Source organism: Saccostrea echinata, unplaced genomic scaffold (genome assembly GCF_033153115.1).
Source record: "Saccostrea echinata isolate AGI-Se365-2 ecotype Australia unplaced genomic scaffold, CSIRO_AGI_Sech_v1 ptg000033l, whole genome shotgun sequence".
NCBI classification, from domain to species: Eukaryota; Metazoa; Mollusca; class Bivalvia; order Ostreida; family Ostreidae; genus Saccostrea; species Saccostrea echinata.
Genome location: NW_026889782.1, coordinates 28,441,710 through 28,463,876, shown reverse-complemented (window position 1 = coordinate 28,463,876; position 22,167 = coordinate 28,441,710). Strand labels below are relative to the sequence as shown.

The window sequence follows — 22,167 nt, the reverse complement described above, 5'->3', positions numbered from 1 at the left end:
AATCCACCATCCCCCCTAAAAAAAAGTTCAATTAAATTGATATTCACCAGCCATAGTGAGTCCTGACTTGATAAATTCTGAGTACGAGGACCCGTACACTTGAGACGACTCGGCCAGCTGTTTGGGTGTGCCACGTGACGCGGTGACAATGTCACTGGCCGCCTGGTTCAGGTTCACAGCAGCATTGTTGATCTCAATCTGAACCTCCTGGAAGGTTCTGTCTGTGCTGGGGTACTGAAAGGGAAAAATAATTGTCAATGTACTGAGGTACTGATAGGGATAAATAATTAATGATATAATGGGGTACTGAAAGGGATAAATAATTATTTATGTAATAAGGTCCCGAAAGGGATGAATAATTATCAATTATCCAGGGTAATGAAAATAATAAGTGATTAATAATGTACTGGGGTTCTTAAAAGGATAAAGGGATTAATTATGTAAATTTGTGTTACCTGAGTGGTGGCGAGCTCCTGACTAGAGCTGGTGATCTGTCTGATGGTGTTATCTACATCTCTCTGTCCTGGCAGTGCGTTCACACAGTTATTGAGGGCTGCAGACACTGCCTTAGCCACTTGGTTCAGTCGGCTCTGGTTCTCTGGGTTGTCTGGATCATTCATGGCTCGCTTGGTTTCTTCTAGCAGCCGCGTAGATTTGTCAATGACTTCACGAGCACTGTCAATGACTTGACGTTTCACCTCAATGTCTTCCGAGGTTGCTGCAACACCACGTGTGGATTCTGTCAGAACACGGAGGGCGTTAGCGGTGTCTCTGGCTGCCACGCCTACATAATTCTCATTGCCCTGTGTAAATAAAGATATTTAAATAGGTCACGTAATAATTAAACAAGAACTTGCAACAGACGATAAGCTGGAATTGTGAAGCATTAATGATTCAACAATGATACTTTGTTTATTATGTCTTTTTCACCTGTGAAGCTGCTGTCAGAAGTTGGGCCATTGCTGATCCAACATTCTTTGAGGTGGATCCAAGTTTTGAAGCAGAAGATTCAGCCTGAAAAAAAATCCCTTAATTAACTTCAATCCTTTAACAATTTCACAGATAATGCAAAACATGCTCTGATAAATATGGGAAGATAGTTTCTAAAATACTTACATTATGTTAAAGCTCATTTCATATTTTACCATCAGGTATTTTCAAACATAAATATTAAATCATAAAAGACAGTTCAATAATTTAGTACACTTTGTGGTGTTTATGACCTTTAAGCTTTGACCCATGACCCACTTACAGTATCTCCAGGAAGTGGGACCAGATTGCCACTGTCCACCGCCCGGCGGTACTCCTCCAGGTCCTTGTCCAGTCCATTCAGCTGATCCAGTGCAGCATCCACCTCTAAAGATATACACATCTCCTCAGCCTTACCGGACGCTGACCTCAGCTCGGCCAGTGCAGTGGTCATCGTCTTCACAGCCTGGTTCAGGTTTATACTGGCCGATTGGTCACCAACAGTCGGGGCCGCGGCGTTAGCAGCAGACACCAGCTGACTGGCAGGCTGTAAAAATATAAATAGACATGTATATGTCAGAGAAGTTGTTTATACATAAAATTGTTCACAAATATTCCATTCAAATTACATTAACCTTATTTCTGTCAAGTTTTTTTTTACTCAAATCAATGAATTTCTTCTATATGACATGTATTAAAACTGTTATACAATCATTGACTTTAAGCATTTTATACGAATTTCTTGCTAGCATTAACTAGCTATAGATTACCATTACCTTAATTTACCTGGATGAATTCCTTGCTAGTGTTTATTAGGTACAGCTAACTTTTAGCAGCATTTTTATTTGTATAAATTCCTTGCTTGCATTTATGAGCTGTTGCTAACTTTTAGCAGTATTTATCTGTACAAATTCCCTGCTAGCATTCATTAGCTGTAGCTAACTTTTAGCAGTATTTATCTGTACAAATTCCCTGCAAGCAATCATTAGCTGTAGCTAACTTTTAGCAGTATTTACCTGTATAAATTCCTTGCTAGCGTTAATTAGCTGTAGCTGTGCTGTAGCAGTATTTACCTGTATAAATTCCTTGCTAGAGTTAATTAGCTGTGGCTGTGCTGTAGCAGTATTTACCTGTATAAATTCCTTGCTAGCGTTAATTAGCTGTGGCTGTGCTGTAGCAGTATTTACCTGTATAAATTCCTTGCTAGCGTTAATTAGCTGTAGCTGTGCTGTAGCAGTATTTACCTGTATAAATTCCTTGCTAGCGTTAATTAGCTGTAGCTGTGCTGTAGCACTGTCTTGGTTGGTCTCAGATTTACGGAAGCCTTGAATCAACAGAGGTAATTGTTCATTCATTATCTGAAAAAAAATACAATGTCATAAAATCTACAAATCTGCTGGTGATTAGAATTCATTTCAAGCAAAATATATATTAATATCAATAACTTTCTCCAAATATTATTGTAACCACTAAAGCCTAATTGAATAAATTGTTTTGAGTACTTCGATTGCTTAAGGTTTAATATGATTCAAATATCAGCAAGTAAATTGAGAATTTGATTGTTCATACTTATGAAAATCAAGAGATAAAGGTGGTGGGTTAAAATACAACTTATAGTTAACAAAGCTGCTGTGTTTATTATGGGTATTTATGAGGCAGTGTACTTATCTCAAATGTCATTCTGAAATGCTATCACCTAGCATGTTTGCATAAAAGTCTATCTTTTTGAGGTGTAACAGTGTATTTACCTGACATTGTTGTGTCAGCTGATGTTCAGAAGAAGTGTTGGTGTTAGATTTGTTAGCGTTCTTAGAAGCATTGATCAGCTGTGTGGTGGCTGAGGCAGTACGACGAGCTGCGTTCTACAAAATAAGAAAGATAATATTGAATTGTTTGAATGGTGAGTATATCAGAAAATAAATATCAAACCAAAGTAGTGATACCACTAAGAAACATTCAGCACGATAAAGAATTTATCATTTACTCTTGCTATTTGTAAAATATCTTGATGTTCATCCTTTCTCTTGTCTCTGCTATAAGCTTAGGATTATCCAAATGAAATTCAATTTACAATTACAATGCACTCAGTTTCAGCATACCTTGTGAGGTAAAATTGGACAGAAATGGTTGGTTAACTTGACAATTTATAAAGGAATAATAGTCATTTATACAAGTTACAGTTATCTCCCTTATCAGAGTAACAATGAACCTTAACATAAACTACTTCAGTGAAGTACCTACCTCTAGCCTCCTGATGAGTTTCTTTTTGAGGGCGTTACTAGCGGCGATGTTTGTAGCTGCACGTAGATCTTCTGCAGCACTGCGTAGTCTTCCCTGCTTATCTGAATCATTGGGACTGGAGGCACAACCCTAAAGACATTCATATATTCTCATTATGTCTTTCTGACAGTTATCTTTTAATACACGTTTCTACGATAGACTGTATTTACACTAAAGTGATGTCAAAGTCTTGCTATCTCTCAAAAATCAAACACATCCTATATTTATTTATTGAAAATGGAGAAGGAGCTTATACATGTAACACTAAACCGAGGAATTAACTTTGATCCAATGACCAGCATGAACAATCATATGACTTGTGATAACAAACACTTCTATTTCTTGGGGCTGTTTTCATGAAGTACCTGTAAACTACCTTAGGTATCAGTAAATATGTACCTATGGTCACACAATATCAGTAAACATCTACCTACAGAACAACTTCTACCTCTGTAATCAGAGGATGACTGTGCTTCTGCTGTTCCTATTACAGGGTGGGAGTGGATATATACATACCTTGGCAGCTTCCACCATGTTGGCGGTGGCATCAGCCAGTTGCCGCGCAGCAGCCAGGAGTCGTTTCTGCATGTCTGAGTCTGAGTGTCCCTCAGCCTCACTCCTAATGGCCCCAACCAAAGAGGATGTGGCCTGAAAGGATAGGGGCCAAGATCAGTTAAACATCAGGGTTATAAGAATATTGCAAAATACAAATAAAATTGTACTTGTATATGAAGGAATCACATGTATTCAATATTTTTTGTTTGATCATCTTTTGAGTTTTAATCCAATTCTAGTGGTTTCTCCTTTTTCTGAGTGTTGAATATGTTGTTAAATCCTATTGTGCGTTACTTACCTGAGCCAAGTGTCTAGCTTGTCTGACCATCTCGTGAGCATCCCCAACACTACTGAATAGTCGGTCAGTCACCGTCAGTATTGTGTCCACTGCATCCTCATGAGATTCTCCAGCCTGACAATTACATAGACTATGTTAATGAGTAAAGGTATCTACTGAATTTAATATTTCAGGAGGATTTTTCTTTTTTTGCACTGCTTTTAAGACTTCAAAAGCAAATGAAAAGCATTTTTTAAAATTCAAGTAAAGGTGCAATATTTGAAGACCTAAATTTCAGTTTAAAGACCTAAATTGAATTTGAAATTTAAAAGAATATACAACTGGATGTCTTGACTGAAGTTACCCCTATTCTATTCCTGATTTTGAGTGACTTACTGTGGTGGGTCCCGCTCCTTTCTTGATGTGCTGCAGTAAATCGTTCAGGGCCTGGGTGACCGCTGTGGCTGCCCCTCCAAGATCAGCCAGAAGTTTGTCGTCCCTACATGACTGCTGGGCGGCCTCCACGATTCCCTCCACAGAGTGAGCCACACCCTTAGCAGCCTCGATCAATTGCTCCTGACAGGCGGGGCTGCTTATGGTGGGGGCCACCACCTGATAAATGAAACAATCAAATGACAGACTTAGTCATTCAGCACTGACCCTTTAAACATGTATAATTAAGCAACTTGTCTAAAAATTGTACGAGAGTATAACATAATATTTAATATATTTTCTGAAATGTTTTCTCCAAAAACACGTTTTCTAGTAGTGCTCTATTTCTCTTTTTTTCGGCCGGGGGGGGGGGGGGGGGGGGGGGGGGCTCCTTCCCTTATCTGATGATAAAACTTGCTCTCAAAATTCATAATTTACTAATCTAGTCAAGAATTTTCACCTTCGTACAAGCTACGAGCTGGGAAGTAGCCAGAGCACAGCTTGTAGCTGAGCTGATGACTTTGTTCTGTAGCCCCTGGTCTTCTGTTGTACTGGCAACATTCTTGGCCTTCAGGACAAGCTGAGCTGTAGCGTTAGCCACAGCCTTAGCCAGAGCAAGCAAGGTCTCCTGCAAGTACAAAGAAAGAACAAACGACCATAAAGAAAAAGTTCATCGAACAGCAGCTGAAACACTACTATCTGAAAGTTCTCTGAAGAGTATTAAGCATTATAAGTTCTTGACTACATTTTGTTGCTTCTATATATATTATCAATGCTGCACATTAAGACCCGTACCTGATACATCTTGTCCATGTCGTCTGCTGTCTCCCCAATTCCTTGCATCACTTCCTGTGAAGCCTCGCCCACTGTCTTAGCTGCCGATATCAGGTTAGATTTACTCTGCAAGTATAAAAGTCAATAACTTATCAATAAGAAAATACACTCAAGTTCTACGTGTATGTATATTCTCTTAAAGGAATATCAATTCATGATAATTTTTCTTATGCCAGTATAAGACACTGTTACATTTTAATATAGATTTATGTGAGTACACATGAATGGTATACTAGAACATAATGATAATCCTGGACTGAGTTTTTCCTGAGTTAATATTATTACATAGCATCAACTTTCCAGTTCATCCATAACAAAGGTGCACTTTTAAACAAAAACAACAAGAGATTAACCTCCTTCTGTCCAGGTTCAGCCGCACTCAGGAGATCAGAGAAGGCACCACACAGACGTTTGGCGGCTCCCAGGAGTTTGTTTCTACTCTCATCATCATCCTGTAGTGCTCCCAGCATCCGCACGTCTTGGGAGAAATCGTCAATGTTGGATGTTCTGTTAGAAAGAAGCAAGACAAGGTTAATGCATATACTCTTAGACCTAATGAGACAATTTCAAAGAGACTGGGAGGTAAACAATTGATACATTCCTTCATCTCCAACCTTACTGCTTTTATTTCACTTATCACTGAAGTATATGTATATTAAGTTTTGGCCATTCCTCCATTTAATGAGTGAATGCTAAATCTTACATCTGAGCTACAGCTGCTCCCACACGACTGGTGTCAATTTCGTCATCAATAGACATAGTAACCAGCTGGGCTGTAGCTGCATTCATTGCTGATAGTTGGGCCCCTACCTTCTGTCTGGACAGATCTAACATGTTCTGTCTCCACTTCTTAGAAGCCTAGAAATACATTTAAATATAGTTGTCATGCTCTTATCAGTACGATACTCATGGAATAGAACAAAATGGCAAGGCTGAGATGTGCATTCCCCCCTCAATACCATATACTGATACTCATGGCATCATTTCCTAGGTTGGGCAGTGCTGCCCCTCAATACAGTTGATATACAAATCATACATAATACTCACGGCATCATTTCCTAAGTTGGGAAGTGCAGCCCCTTTGTCCATCTGTGACTCAGCCTGTCGTATGGAGGTAATCCCCTCCTCTATACACGTTAACAGTGCCCTCTGTGACTGAGACAACCCATACTCCTGGATATTTTGACTCTAAAAAATCAAAAGACCAGAGTTATCTCCAAAAATCAAAAGACCAGAGTTATCTCCCTTTCACAAATAAAAGCTGCTTTTAATATTTACAGTGAAGTTTAATACCAAATATGAAATCAAATTTTGATTTCTACTCAACATGTATTATTTACTTTCAGATAAAAAAAGACAAAAAAAGAAAAAGTAATTTAACATATTTAAAAAAAGGAATTTTCGAAATTATACAAAATATTTCCTGCTGAACACTGAAGATACATCATATTCTCGCTTTTTGCAAAATACTGACAGATTTTTTTAAAGGAAAAAACCCAATCTGAAGAAATAAAGAAGGGTAACACAGGGGCAGACTGTGATACAGACAGATATGACAGCATATGACTGGTGCAAACACAAACAACTAAAGGCCATCCATAACTAATTCATAATCACCATTCACTACAAAACCTAAAATAATTGGTGAACTTAAATAAAAAGGCTCAACATAAAACAGAAAATAAAACAAGCATCTAAGAATTCTACACAATTCTGGTCATTCTCACTGGATACTTCATCTCTTTGTGTGATGATATGTTGGTTAATGTATAATCTTTACATATGTCACATTAGTCTTTCTCAAGCTATTTCCATAAAGTCTTCCGACATTCACTTAACACACATATGATTTGTCTAAACACTGCCATGCTTTCTTGGCTCTTACCTTTGGACACAGATTTGCTAAATACTCTATGATTAGGTTATTCATTAAATTTATTTTTGATGAAATCTATGTCTGTAATATATGAGATGATAATCAAATAACTCCTTACTATATTTTTCACTTCCTATAAAATAACCACTCTCTTTTTAAATAAACCCTTTTTCAATACTGTAAAGGGGTTTTAATTTTTTTGATGTATAATTTTGCTTTTTCTTTGACAACTACTAATAACAGGTTTTACAATTCAGGGCATTGTAAATTACATCTTCTACGTGTATTGATCTTGTTATTCAAATTCTTAAATTAATGACTTAATTATCAAGGGTAGAAATATAGCAAATATTAACAAGACAAGTTACTTCCCTATTTCCATAGATCTCTCCCTAAAAATGATTTTTTTTAAACCAACCCATTCCCAGAAAAAATAGCATGTTATCCCCAGGTGCATATATCTCATGTTTAAATATTTGATCTTTTTTTTTAAAGTTTGTAGAGAAAATTTTTTTAATTATGATTCAATCTAGATATCTTCTTGTAGACTATATAGACTTTAATCAACCAATTTAGTCACAAATAATATGGATACAAAATGACTGGGGTGTCAATAAGTACTGGAACAGTTAGTAGGCACACCTGTCTGTTGCCATGCACCATATGCATTTCGTTTGAGACCTGTCCGTGCTGGGCTGAGGACATGGATCCCATGCTGATCTGTGTTTCCCCGGAGACTCCTCCCCTCATCACCCCGGGCATAGCGACAGAGGCGACATCTGGGTGGCTGACATTGCCCTGCATCCGGGAAATAATGGTTGCCCTGGTAACAGAGAAGTCCATGGTAACAAAAAATCGCGAGGTTATAACTTCTTTATTCCATTTCATGAAAACAACTCTTGAAAGATAAACTTTCTATACAAATTCAGTTTCCTACTCTTATTTACCTCACAGGAGTGATTTTTACCAAATATTTGGAAAATAAGTAATGAATGAATATAATCAAGAAAAATATATTCACAAACTGTGGAATCATTTTAATTCATAGGGGGTCAATGTTTGTGGGCAAGCAGAATTTTACTTGTTCTTGGGGACGTAATTGCGTGGGTTATTCATTTATATGGTATATTCAATGCATCAATATGTTGACAAAATAAACGTCCGAGGGGATATTAATTCATGGGTAAGGGTGACCCACAAAATCCATGAACATTGGTCCCCCACGAATAATGTTGATTCCACAGCATAGCCTTACTTCTGAATGGGTACAAAATGTGTATCTTTGTACACAGTACTTAAAGATTGTTAGTACAAGACAAGACACTGCATATTATTTATTAATATGTTCATGTATTTCACACTACAAAATTATCTAACTAGAAAATTTGTTCCATATTGTTCATTTTTAACCCAAAATTACTCAAAAACATGTTACTAAAACAGACATACAAACATTTAGCTGTTGACACACTGTGATCATGACATTTACTTAGCTAATGATACACTTTGCAGGTAAGACATTCAGCTGATTACACAATTCCTTTTAAGTTTAGCAATGACTAACTTAGATGATAACAAACTTTCTTTGCTAATGATATTTGGTTTGTGAGACACTTGCTTCATGGGTAACACACTTTGTGGGTGACACACTTTGTGGGTGACACACTTACTTTGTGGGTGAGTTTAGCTGTGACACACATCCTATGTTAGTAACGTATTAAATGATGACACACTTACTTTGTGGGTGAAATACTTACTCTGCACACTTAATGGATGGCTTACTTTGCGGGTAATACACTTTATGGATGACTTACTTTGCGGGTGACACACTTTAAGGATGACTTACTTTGTGGGTGACACACTTCAAGGATGACTTACTTTGTGGGTAACACATTTTATGGATGACTTACTTTGCGGGTGACACATTTTATGGATGACTTACTTTGTGGGTGACACACTTTATGGATGACTTACTTTGCGGGTGACACACTTTATGGATGACTTACTTTGCGGGTGACACACTTTATGGATGACTTACTTTGTGGGTGACACACTTTATGGACAACTTACTTTTCAGATGACACACTTTATGGATGACTTACTTTGTGGGTGACACACTTTATGGATGACTTACTTTGCGGGTGACACACTTCATGGATGACTTACTTTGCGGGTGACACACTATCTTCATACATAGGAGCTTCATCCGAACCTTCAATTCCCAGGTGATCCTTATCTTTTTTCTATGATCAAACAAGAAATAAACCTTGATCAAGTCATGTGACCTTAGCCCCGCCCATCACTTACTTTCCCTTAGAGACATTTTCCTCAAACATGGCTGTGTCATCTTCAGCATCTATTCCAATGTGGTCATCTTTATCCTAGTCAAACAGGAAGTTCATTAATGCATGGTTTGAGAAGGTGGATCTAATTTATTGGGAAATTATAAAAGTTTACTTGAGTACCTCCCCCCCCCCCCCCCCCCCCAAAAAAAAAAGTTTCCCTTTGTCTTATTTTTACCAAAAAATGGTGAAATAGTTTCTAGATCCATCCTCATCGATCATTCAATGCAATCTTTTCCTATCACTATTTCTTGCACGAAGTTATTTTTGGCTCCTTTTCATTTAATTTGAAGATTAAGTTTTTACATCTAGATTTCCAAAGAAAAGCATAGGAAAAGATTGTATTCATACAAAAATGTGAACAAATATTCTCTTTTTCTTTATCTCTTTTTCTAAACAAGTGCTTTTAAGCATTTTTTTTAATCTGAAATGTTCCCAAAATTAAATTTCATTATTTTGATATCATTTTTTTCCATTCATTAATTTGTTGTTTTTATAAAAATGAACTCAGGATTATAAACCAGAAAAAGAGGTATATGTAGATCTTATAGATAGACAGAGAGCATTAAAGGTCAAAAGGTCATACATGGAGACAACCAATCAGCCATCAGCATTCCATTCATTGATCAAGTAAGCTGTACATCTTCTTATTGACTGGAAAAAAAGAACGTGCAATATGACGCTTTAACATTAATAAATATAATGACAGAAACTAAAGTGTGTACTGTATAAAACAGTGAAATCAGAAAGCTGATAAATGTAGCTGAATACAAGGCAGCCATTGAAAAGTCCAAGTTTGTGGTGTTTCTGTAAAGAAAATTCTCATGCTAAATATCATTCAATTTGTTAGTAAAATGAAGTTTGATAAATGTACCTTAATGTCATTCTGATAAATGAAAGTTTAAGATGGTAATGATATGATCTGAGAACATTGGTTGCTAAGGGGGATAATCAAGAAGTCAGGAAAAGACAACTCCTGTCATTGTACAACATGCCACTTCTGAAAGAAATTATTTAAATACAGATACACGTGTCGTATTGCTCAGCCATGCAGAGGATGATTAAGAGATCAAACCTTTGACAGAATTTCAAATCAGCATTAATGCATCTACTTTATCACTTCTTGAAAGTCTTTTTTTTTTGATAACCTTAAACAATTGTTACAATCAATACACTAAGCCTCTGTTAGTAAAATAAAGTAGATGCATAGGCTGTTTGAAATTCTGTTGAATTTTTTATTTCTCTTGTTTTATTTACCCCCTACAAAAAAGTTTGCATTTCATTGAAACAAATACTCAATACATAAATATATATATGAATGTCCTCAGTAGAATCAGACAAATTTTAACACAAAGTCAAGACGTTACAAATGTATTTTTTTTCTCTGATGTATTTTATTAAAAATAATTTAAAAGCAGTAATCTTTAAAAAAAAATTTCCACCTTTATTTGGTCAGTATGTGATTTTTCTAAATAAACACAAAATCTTATTCTTTACAACTCATCATGAGCAAACTCAACAGAGAAGAAGTTAATATATGAGCTGGTGGCCTTACCCGTTTGAGTATAATGTCGATGTAGCCCGCGATCAGTCGTGAGATCTGTTCTCCTTCCTGTGTTTGTACCGAGTAATACGAGTCTGAGTAGTCTCCAAAGTCCTACAACACAAAGGTTTACATTAAATCTACAGGCTATAGACTCATATATACATACCAGTATATAACAACTGTACAGAGACTTGTTTAAGTCTGAGTAGTTTCCCAAGTGCTAAAACACAAAGGCTACCAATGTAAAACTATTTTAGGAAGACCTTACCAATGTAAAACTGTTAGGGGAAGCTGCCCATCGTTTGACTGTAGTCAGTGGCCATGTTTTCATAATCTGAAAAATATTTTAAAAAATCTGTAAAAATCACAATTTTCAGTAGACAAATGCAATAACACATATTTACACTGTTTAATCATGAATTGAAAAGGGGGCAGGAGGGGGTGGGGGTATCTTTGCTTACTTATTCATATCTCTCATATGGAGACAGCCTTTCACATTTTCCTTTTGTTTACACAAATCACTTGAAGAACAGAGGGGATTTCCCCAGCTATTTATAGAACAAACCTCTTTGGTTTTTTCATCCATCCTCACCACACTCTCCTTTGTAATACCAAGCAAACGGGGAACCAGTTTATTCTTGCCGGGCATTTTCTCCTAAAATTACAAGACCAAAGTATTCAGTAACACAACACAATGTCAGTTGATTGTAAATTCCGTCATGATTTTTCAAAGGTTATTTTTGTCATTTAAGTCCAGTGAAGAGATTATCATGCCTTGGTTTACCTGTGAAGACATTGTCTTACCTTGACCAGGAAGAATGTGATTCCGTAAGTCTTTAATCCTCTACATTTCTGTGTATACTTGGCTTTGGCTTCAAATTCATGAACACCGACCCATTTCTTATGTTCCTATTAATTTGCAGAACACCACATTCATAAGAGTTACTTATAGCGATTTAAAAAAAAATTCATTAAGGATTATTTTAAATTCTAAATTTCTCAATTAATAAAGCAAAAATTTGTATTCAGGGATGGAAAAGAAGAACATCAACTCAGATTACTCATCTGCTACAATATCGCTTGCAACTTTGCTACAGAAAAATTATTTAATAAAATAATTCCATGTAATAAGAAAACACTTACAGCAAAAATTCTCTTCTCAATTTTCGGTGTTTTGACATACTCTTTCGGTAGAAATTCTTTGACACTGAAACAAAATGAATGGCAAATTTTAACTCCAAAAAAATTGGGACCAAATCTCTACTGTTAACACAGATCCAACAGAAGAAAAACCAATGAAGTATTCATCATTTATGAAAACTTCCGCAAGAAATTTACTTAAATTTTAATTGAGAGAATTAAAGGGAGATAACTCACTCTAGAAATCCTGGTTTGTGTTTGTTTTCTATGTAATCTCCAAACTGTATGTGAACCTGTATCCCCGCCAGACTGATAGCCTCCTCCAGGGTTACTGGGTGTGTACCATCCAGGATCGCATCACGAGACTGAAAAACAGCAATATTATAAATAAATAGTGAATCTAAAATCATTCAAACTCAGTACTATTTCATCAAAATTTCTTTATGTGTTTTAACCTTGATACATGTATCTCAAATCCTTGGACATCTCGGGTTTTTTTCTCTGTGCCATTGTGTTTGAGATGATATTAACAGTACCAGTAAAAGTTTCCTACCTGTACATACAGAAGATTGAGTTGTACCGGGTCTCTCTGGTCAACATTTTGGTCAGAGAAGAAGAACTTTCTCCTCAGTAAGAGGGTGTCTGTGTCAGCCACACCCTGCTCTCGCAGTGTCCTCGAATGATCCAACCACTCCACTAAAAAATTCACAATCAGTCAGCACTGATTACAAATTCTTGTTCTACTATATTAAATAAACCAATATTCCTCATCTATAAAAATCTTCATTTAAATGTCTGGATATAATGCCAGACTATGGTTTTAAGGTTTGGAGGGTTGGGGGTGGAAAGTTTTAATGCTGATCTACTACTTTGTGAAACTATTTGACGATTCTGACTGTGTTTGGTGTATCAGATCACATACTGTTTTAAATTTTTTTCTAGGTTGACCTATATCGGTCGTCTGTGTGTAGCTATAAATAGATTGATTTACATTTTTCGTCTGTGTGAAGTTACAGATTGACCTACATTAATCATCTGTGCATAGCTATCATTGAATTGACCTATAATTGTTGTCTTTTTGTAGTATAAATATATTTACCTACATTTGTCATTTGTATAGCTATAAATAGATTGACCTTATATTCATCGTGTAGCTATAAAAAGATTGACCTACATTCGTCATCTGTGTGTAGTTTTTTCCTCATTTCCTCCAGTTTTTTCTGATCCTTTGCGATGGATTTGTCTCGGCGTAGAGTCAGCGTCTTCTCTTTCTCATCGTCAGTCATCTCTCGTACCAGAGAGTATTCTTCATGGTTAGAAATGCCTGTAAATCAGGTTTACATGTGTATTGCTTTTTTTTTATCTACTTTTCAGATAGGTATCAGTGGAAACAATTCAGTGTATCTGTTTGAATTATATCTAAAAGCATATATATCATATATGTGTGTTATTTAGCCATTTTGATATATATCTATTGATGTTCAGTACAAATGATAACCATTTTGATAGAAATATATTGAATCAGATGTGCAGTGTTCCCGATAAGCCTTTTGATACATGTATTGAAGAGCTCTATCCACATCATTTTCCCATTTTGATATATGTATTGCTGTGATAAATGGCCATTTTGATACTATACCAATGTGCAGTATCTTTAATATAATTTGCCCATTTCGATACACATACTGACATGTTGAATCTATGATAATTACTCCTTTTGATATAGGTATCCATGTTTGGTATCTGCGATAGCTAGCATTTGATACATATATCAATGTGTGATCTCTGTGATATTTACCCATTTTGATACATGTATCAATGTGTGATATGTGATATTTACCCATTTTGGTACGTATATCGATGTGTGATATGTGATATTTACCCTTTTTGATACATGTCTCAATGTGTGATATTTACCCATTTTGGTACAAATGGTCACCATCAATTGACCAACTGTATGGCTGTCGTCTACCTGTAGTTTTTTCTGCATGCCATCTAAGGTTTTGATTTGTAATATTCTCATTTTCTTTTTGTACTCCAATAAATCCTAAAATATTGATTTTTAATATTTAAAACAAAATTGCTCCTTGACAACTTTGTTGCAAGATTGTTCATTATTTTTCCCTTTTTTGGGAGTGTCATCCATTTGTTTCTAAGATTACAGTTTCACAGACACTCCAACAGATTCAACATCATTTTTTGATTGTTTGAAGTGGATGTATATCTAAGAATATCTTAAATTCCTTGAATTAATGAAAATTTGTAATCTAGCACTCTTACAATCATATTAAACTCTCCAATAGAAATGATTAGTTATATTGAGTTCATCCTTTCTTCCTTATGTCATGGAACTTTTCCATTCATAAATAATTATGAATTAAATTGTTTTCTTCCTGGCTAGACTTCATTCAGGATTTGCAATGTAAATAGATTGCTCCAATAATAGATCGTAAAATTTTGCATGTCAAGTTACCCAACCCTCACATAAAAGCATATTCCATTATGATCTGTTCAATGTACAAGGGCCATTTAAAAATTACGCAGACTCTGCTATTATTACAGATGTGAAATTATACAGAAATATATCTCTTAAAAGATTCAACTTTTAATCTTAAATTTTGAAAATTAAAGATTTTTGATATTTATTAATGGCTCCTAAAACTACAGCTCTTTTGATATTGCTGATGGTGATGTACAGAGCACGGCAAATATTTTTGAAAAAACTAATTTACAGAATCAACTAATTTTTCTGTGCAATAAGTCCACATAATTTTTTAATGGCCCTTATAAAGACACAAAACAACACTGTTTTTAATTACTATTACTTGAATTTCAATTTTAATTAAATGATGAATTTTTACCACATTCCCAATGGGACACTTACCCCATTCCTCAGGAGGTAGTAGTCCAGTGTCCTCCCTGGTTCTAGCCACACCCCTTTTTTGGGATCCTCATCAGCCAGAAAGAGTCCATAATCTTGTGCTACAAAAGTGAAAGTTTACAATCACTTCAACATCACTGAACATGTGTTCTTATAAATGTGAATATGTTATTTTTGCACATAGACCTTTCTGCCCCAACCACTGCCACACCAACCCACCCCCAAAAGAAGGAAAAAACTTAATAGTTGGGAACGTTTTCTTTTATTAATAAATACAATAATTATAAGATAAAGCACACTTTAAGCAATATTTGTAATAAAGTCCTCTAAATTGGTTCTGCTTCTATAAATTTTCTACACAGCCTAGTAGGTATATTTTTTTCTACTAAGTCATATCTTTGGCATACTTGCATGTCAGTACCAACATCTGACTTGTTCCATAAAGCTCGACATCAGCTTTGCATTAAATAAAACGCAGCTCTGAGCCTGATTCTCCTAAATTACAATATATTACGCAGTCTTTGTTTAACAATACCAGATGCCAGCCTTCACTGCCATTTTATTGTGCAAATTTAAATCATGACAATTTCTAGTTTCCCCTGAGACTCTGCAATCAATATAGAGAGAAATGTTAGAAATAGGAATCCCTCCCGCATCACCCTACAGCTGACATCAGATCAGCTCTCTTATAACATGGTGGTCTCCGAGCATGGCAACTTTGGCTAATATTGATGACAAATCTGTGTTACAATGAGGGCCCTATTTGTATTCAATCATATAATCTGAATTTAACAAATAGATGATGGTCGATTGTCACTTTATACATATAATGGGTTTTTAAGTGAATTACCTAGGTTTGAAATTAATGCATATAAGAGCATATAATTTGAGTTACACAACTAACAAACATCAAATTCCAACACGTATAGCTATGCTATAAAGAATTTATCATACATACAGAGTTATTACAGAAAACCCCAAATAAACATGGTATTGTAGAAAAAGAGAGAAACAGAATACACAAAAAACAAATCTCTCAACAGATTGTATAGGAACCAGGCCTTACTTCCTGGAGTTACAGCACAATTAGGTCTGACTCACCACGATGTCACTTAAAGACAGCATGCTGTCGTACACAGGGAGGCAATGTTCTGGTTCTCCATGTATATAAGGCCTACATCAATTATTTCCTTCACACACAATATATAAACCTCCCTCTCACAAAACATCCCCCTCTAAATCCTACAGATATAATTTTAAACTCCAGTTTCTTTTTTTAATGTTTCGGGCTTAATATGAATCTATTTATTGAAATGATTCGGCATGTAACACTCCATGATGCCTGCCATTCTGCTGGCTTAGGAGATATTTTTGTGAATGGAGTTTTAAATCTCTTGGTGTTTATTTCCTGTCAATCAAAGTGTGGGAGGATTATGGATTGGACAGGTGCCCCCTCTTGATATATCACTATAAATAGATCATTAAATGGGAAATATAAAATACACATAAGGATAGCTAATTCATCAAATTTATACTGCACTGAACAAAAGTGCTTAATTTGAGAGGGAATATTATTTAATGAATTTCCTCTTTTTTGAGAACAAAATCATTATACTTAGTTAATAAATGCTAAAAATAAATTTTGCAAGAGTTTCTGATCTCAACTAAAATGCATAAAATGTCCACAATCAATATTTCTTATGTCACATCTGCTGGAAATTTATAAATTTACAAGTTAATTCATCATCAATCCATCAGCTGATATAACCTCTCCTACTTAGTGCTTAATCAGCATTTTTTGCTCCATTAGAAGTTTTTTATATACACAGTGAGCCTCCATTCAAACAAACACACAGCTGATTCCAATCTTGGTGGTAGGATACTAGGATCAGACACCTGCTCAGAGCTATTTTTATCCACAAGTTAAAAAATATTTTGGATCCCGCTGGGGGAACTCTGATACAGTGATGTACCTCAGACATCAGGCCATGTGCTAGAGGTGATAGGAGTGTGTGCTGTGTGGAGCTTTAACATTCTACTGTCAGTCAATACAATTATAAGCCAGTCTAAAATAGGCAACTCAGCATAAAAGGAATAACTTAAAAATTTAGTTATTTTATGATATTGCATACATTAGCCATGTTAGCTGAAGGAGATAAAGGTACAAGAAATAAATCACCAATGAAGCAAAATGCAGCCTCCCATCCCCACCCCCAACCCCCCACACACATACAAACACACATTTAGCAATTGAAAGCTTTTCTTGCAAAATTGGCATTTCTGTGTGCACTAGTCTTCATGGAATATAACATAAAATTCTCTCACCATATGTCCTTTTTTTACTGTACATAACATGTAAGAAACCTTAGCTACTTACGATTACCAGGGTTGGTCTCTATAATGCGATCCCTGATGATTTTACAGGCGTCGTACACCTGAGTGGACGGCTCGAACTGCATCGTCTTGACGACATTATTCCCCACCACGCTGATCTTCAGCGACAACATGGCCATCTTGGCGGTGTGTTGTGTGTGGCCGGTTCAGCCCCGTCTGTCTGTCTGTTCTCTGGTTTGTCTGTGGGTTTAGTTTTGTCTATACAGCGAGCATCACCATACACATCTGAAATGATAATACAGATTCGTAAACAAGGAATGCCTCAATATTAAATATCACCGACCACAGTAACACACAAAACAAGAGGCCCATGGGCCACATTGCTCACCTGAGTAACTTTGGCCATGCTGTTCATTACCAGACTTCCCCCCTTGTAATACCTATTGTGGCCCCGCCCTACCCCCAGGGGCCATGATTTGAACAATTTACAATCTACACTACCCCAGGATGCTTCCACATAAGTTTCAGTTTTTCTGGTCCAGTGGTTCTTAATTTTAACAATTTAGAATCTACACTACACCAGGATGCTTCCACATAAGTTTCAGCTTTTCTGGCTCAGTGGTTCTTGAGAAGATGATTTTTCAAGATTTTTCCTATATATTTCAATGTAAAACTTGTATTCCCTACTGTGGCCCCGCCCTACCCCCAGGGGTCATGATTTGAACAATTTAGAATCTAAACTACCCCAGGATGCTTCCACATAAGTTTCAGCTTTTCTGGCTCAGTGGTTCTTGAGAAGAAGATTTTTCAAGATTTTTCCTATATATTTCAATGTAAAACTTGTATTCCCTACTGTGGCCCCGCCCTACCCCCAGGGGTCATGATTTGAACAATTTAGAATCTACACTACCCCAGGATGCTTCCACATAAGTTTCAGCTTTTCTGGCTCAGTGGTTCTTGAGAAGAAAAATTTTTAAAGATTTTTCCGATATATTTCAATGTAAAACTTGGATTCCCTATTGTGGCCCCGCCCTACCCCCGGGGGTCATGATTTGAACAATTTAGAATCTACACTATCCCAGGATGCTTCCACATAAGTTTCAGCTTTTTTGGCTCAGTGGTTCTTGAGAAGAAGATTTTTAAAGATTTTTCCGATATATTTCAATGTAAAACTTGGATTCCCTACTGTGGCCCCGCCCTACCCCCGGGGGTCATGATTTTAACAATTTAGAATCTACACTACACCTGGATGCTTCCACATAAGTTTCAGCTTTTCTGGCTCAGTGGTTCTTGAGAAGAAGATTTTAAAAGATTTTTCCTATATATTTCAATGTAAAACTTGTATTTCCTATTGTGGCCTGCCCTACCCCCGGGGGTCATGATTTTAACAATTTAGAATCTACACTTCCCCAGGATGCTTCCACATAAGTTTCAGCTTTTCTGGCTCAGTGGTTCTTGAGAAGTAGATTTTTAAAGATTTTTCCGATATATTTCAATGTAAAACTTGGATTCCCTATTGTGGCCCCGCCCTACCCCCGGGGGTCATGATTTGAACAATTTAGAATCTACACTATCCCAGGATGCTTCCACATAAGTTTCAGCTTTTTTGGCTCAGTGGTTCTTGAGAAGAAGATTTTTAAAGATTTTTCCGATATATTTCAATGTAAAACTTGGATTCCCTACTGTGGCCCCGCCCTACCCCCGGGGGTCATGATTTTAACAATTTAGAATCTACACTACACCTGGATGCTTCCACTTAAGTTTCAGCTTTTCTGGCTCAGTGGTTCTTGAGAAGATGATTTTTCAAGATTTTTCCTATATATTTCAATGTAAAACTTGTATTCCCTACTGTGGCCCCGCCCTACCCCCAGGGGTCATGATTTGAACAATTTAGAATCTACACTACCCCAGGATGCTTCCACATAAGTTTCAGCTTTTCTGGCTCAGTGGTTCTTGAGAAGAAGATTTTTAAAGATTTTTCCTATATATTTCAATGTAAAACTTGTATTTCCTATTGTGGCCTGCCCTACCCCCGGGGGTCATGATTTGAACAATTTAGAATCTACACTATCCCAGGATGCTTCCATATAAGTTTCAGCTTTTCTGGCCCAGTGGTTCTTGAGAAGAAGTTTTTTTTATGACCCCACCCTATTTTTGTCTTTTCTTGATTATCTCCCCTTGTAAGGGGACTTGGCCCTTTATTTTAACAATTTAAACTCCCCTTCCCCCAAGGATACTTTGTACCAAGTTTGGTTAAAATTGGCCCAGTGGTTCTTGAGAAGAAGTTGAAAATGTGAAAAGTTTACAGACGGACGGACGGACAGACGGACAGACGGACGGACGACGGACAACGTGTGATCAGAAAAGCTCACTTGAGCTTTCAGCTCAGGTGAGCTAAAAATTTTGATTCCCCCTCCTCTCTCTCTCTCTCCCTCTCTGTCATAAATATTTGATTTTAGAGGAATTTTGATTTGTTGTACAGAATCTTTCTCCGATTCCATAGACAGAGATATGAAATTGTGTCAAATTAAAAGCCACAGCACCAATCAGATCACCCACATTGTGTAAGTTAATAGTGAGCTGTGAATCTGATGTTAGCCAGCAACAATAAAACATCAGTCCCTTACTGATTTGAAACTCTACACAGATGAATTGGATAAAATTCCCAAGTTTGACAGTGATTGTCTGACAATTCAAAAAAAAAAAAATTAAATTTTTTAAATAATCATGTCACATCATCCAAAAAAACTTTCAGCCTTTGATGCAAAATCTCTCTTTTCCTAAAAAAATTTTTTTTTTCGTTACAGTACTGTAAAAATTTCTGCATTTTCTAGCATGCAATTAATATTTCACAACTAAGGGCTATTGGTTTGTTAAGACAGGGCTTAGAATGATTGCTTTTTACAATTTTAATAGAAGATTAAAATATAGAATAATTTACACATTAAATCCAAAACTCAATTTTTCATACCTGTTGCCTCACAAAAGAGAATATTATACTATATGACCCTTAATACACTGAGATTTTTAATGGTAAAGTTACATATTTTAAATGCCATTTACAAAAGTCGTAGATGTCAAATGGTGAGAGCAACGGATAGTTTTACATCAGAAAATATGAATCTCTGTGTAATATTTTAACAGGGTATTAAAAGGTGGATAAAAAAGTCTGGAAAAATTTCATTGCTCAGCTTCTGAGGCCTGGATTAAATACATTACCTTGCTTTATTCTCCTTTGATAACAGCTTCTACTACACTTGATGATGGACACTAGGAGCCAATCAGCTATCAGATAAACTGGTCTCAATTTTAAGGAGAACCAGTCAATTTTACCTAACTCCAAACTTGGAATAACTGTTGTCAAAATAGTTACACAGACCATATTGTTACAAAACTTCAGTCTAGTTTAATTGAATTTTTAGTAAAATGCAAAGAACTCCACTACTAGAATGTATCTTCCCAAACTTCCTTGTATAATACAAATCATACAAAAAAAAATTCTCACGGCCATTATTAGGAAATTCCTCTATGGCAACAAAAACCCAAATTCAAAATACAATGTTCTGCTCTGTAGGTAGGATAAAAATTTCTTCCCAATGATCCCGATTACATACGATATGAACACAAGCAGTCATCACTATTAAGTCATGATCTTATCCCAACAATCTGCTACCAATTCACACTTTGGGACAAAATGAAATTCTCTCCCAATGAACTCAGTCACAGCTAAAGTTTTAAAGCATATCAAAGTCCACTATCAGACCTAAAGCCTTCCCCAGTAGCCCAGGCTGAAATCAATTCTCTCCACTGAAACCGTCCCATATTACAGCGCACTACATCATATTGCAAACTGTCGGACAGCGGGATAACTTCTATACTGGAATCTCATGCTAAAGCTTCTCATTTACATAAATGTCAATTGTTCTACACACAATTAGCATCAGTCCCCAGATAATTACTGCGACTTCAGTAAATGTCGACGGGGGACAATTTCTCCTGCATCACAGAGTTCTTTTATCGTCCATATGGCAATTCCCACGACAAATGAAATAAAATCAATGGGACTAAAATACTGCATAATAAAAGCAGCATTTTGTGAACATCCATTCATAAAAAATCTTGGGAGAGGAATATTTCAATATTTACCCCATTAGTAATCGGTTTGTTTAACACTTTTATCTGGACTGTTCTCTGATGCTAGTCCCATAAGTAAGTCCAGAAGAAACGGAATTCAGCAAAATGCAGACCTCTCTATAAACAAACACTAACAATGCTAGCTCAAAATTTTCATGTTAATCTTTGTGTTATCTCTTAAAAATGTATATTCCAAAACCCTTTTCCAGCCATCTAGATCACCTTGAACTTTTTTTTTCCATTTTAAGATTACATATATCCCCTTTCTTTTTTATCAAATGAACTTCCAACACAAAAGCAGTACAAAAAAAGTTCCCAACAAAATCCACAATTCTTCATTAAGTTCATTTGTCCTCCATTTCATAAAAGAAAAGTCATGTCCCAACATTCCCCAATTCCCATTCCACATTTTCTGCCCAGATAATGCAATCCTCAAAGCGTTATTTTTATCTGCCAAGATGTAAAGGATAATGAAAATTTTTTGAAGAGATGCATTTAAATACTAAAAGGTAACGCACTTGTATGTCAGCTCCAAGTGCTATAGTGGGCGACGCTCTATCGCAATGG

General features: G+C 36.1%; 1 protein-coding gene across 7 annotated transcripts in view; it reads right to left on the bottom strand.

The window, feature by feature from the left end:
* The window catches only part of LOC133199065 (talin-1-like), a 74,269-nt gene that overhangs the window by 29,519 nt on the left and 22,583 nt on the right, over positions 1 to 22,167 (bottom strand). For 4 of the 7 annotated variants that reach the window (XM_061334951.1, XM_061334952.1, XM_061334947.1 and 1 more), the window contains exons 3-30: positions 17,510 to 17,751; positions 15,136 to 15,233; positions 14,169 to 14,298; positions 13,426 to 13,575; positions 12,805 to 12,947; positions 12,489 to 12,616; positions 12,255 to 12,318; positions 11,916 to 12,020; positions 11,677 to 11,766; positions 11,380 to 11,445; positions 11,121 to 11,222; positions 9,390 to 9,466; positions 7,866 to 8,046; positions 6,395 to 6,535; positions 6,051 to 6,205; positions 5,701 to 5,854; positions 5,309 to 5,413; positions 4,974 to 5,141; positions 4,478 to 4,693; positions 4,103 to 4,216; positions 3,766 to 3,897; positions 3,211 to 3,339; positions 2,718 to 2,831; positions 2,214 to 2,327; positions 1,253 to 1,516; positions 931 to 1,014; positions 456 to 803; positions 48 to 234 (exon numbers count right to left, since the gene is read on the bottom strand). In XM_061334951.1, the coding sequence (XP_061190935.1) occupies positions 48 to 234; positions 456 to 803; positions 931 to 1,014; positions 1,253 to 1,516; positions 2,214 to 2,327; positions 2,718 to 2,831; positions 3,211 to 3,339; positions 3,766 to 3,897; positions 4,103 to 4,216; positions 4,478 to 4,693; positions 4,974 to 5,141; positions 5,309 to 5,413; positions 5,701 to 5,854; positions 6,051 to 6,205; positions 6,395 to 6,535; positions 7,866 to 8,046; positions 9,390 to 9,466; positions 11,121 to 11,222; positions 11,380 to 11,445; positions 11,677 to 11,766; positions 11,916 to 12,020; positions 12,255 to 12,318; positions 12,489 to 12,616; positions 12,805 to 12,947; positions 13,426 to 13,575; positions 14,169 to 14,298; positions 15,136 to 15,233; positions 17,510 to 17,645 (3,895 nt within the window). In that variant the 5' untranslated portion in view covers positions 17,646 to 17,751. Of the gene's footprint in view, positions 1 to 47; positions 235 to 455; positions 804 to 930; positions 1,015 to 1,252; positions 1,517 to 2,213; positions 2,328 to 2,717; positions 2,832 to 3,210; positions 3,340 to 3,765; positions 3,898 to 4,102; positions 4,217 to 4,477; positions 4,694 to 4,973; positions 5,142 to 5,308; positions 5,414 to 5,700; positions 5,855 to 6,050; positions 6,206 to 6,394; positions 6,536 to 7,865; positions 8,047 to 9,389; positions 9,467 to 9,530; positions 9,617 to 11,120; positions 11,223 to 11,379; positions 11,446 to 11,676; positions 11,767 to 11,915; positions 12,021 to 12,254; positions 12,319 to 12,488; positions 12,617 to 12,804; positions 12,948 to 13,425; positions 13,576 to 14,168; positions 14,299 to 15,135; positions 15,234 to 17,509; positions 17,752 to 20,685; positions 20,818 to 22,167 lie in introns of those variants that run through there. The other 3 variants (XM_061334948.1, XM_061334950.1, XM_061334953.1) reach the window with 3 other exon arrangements.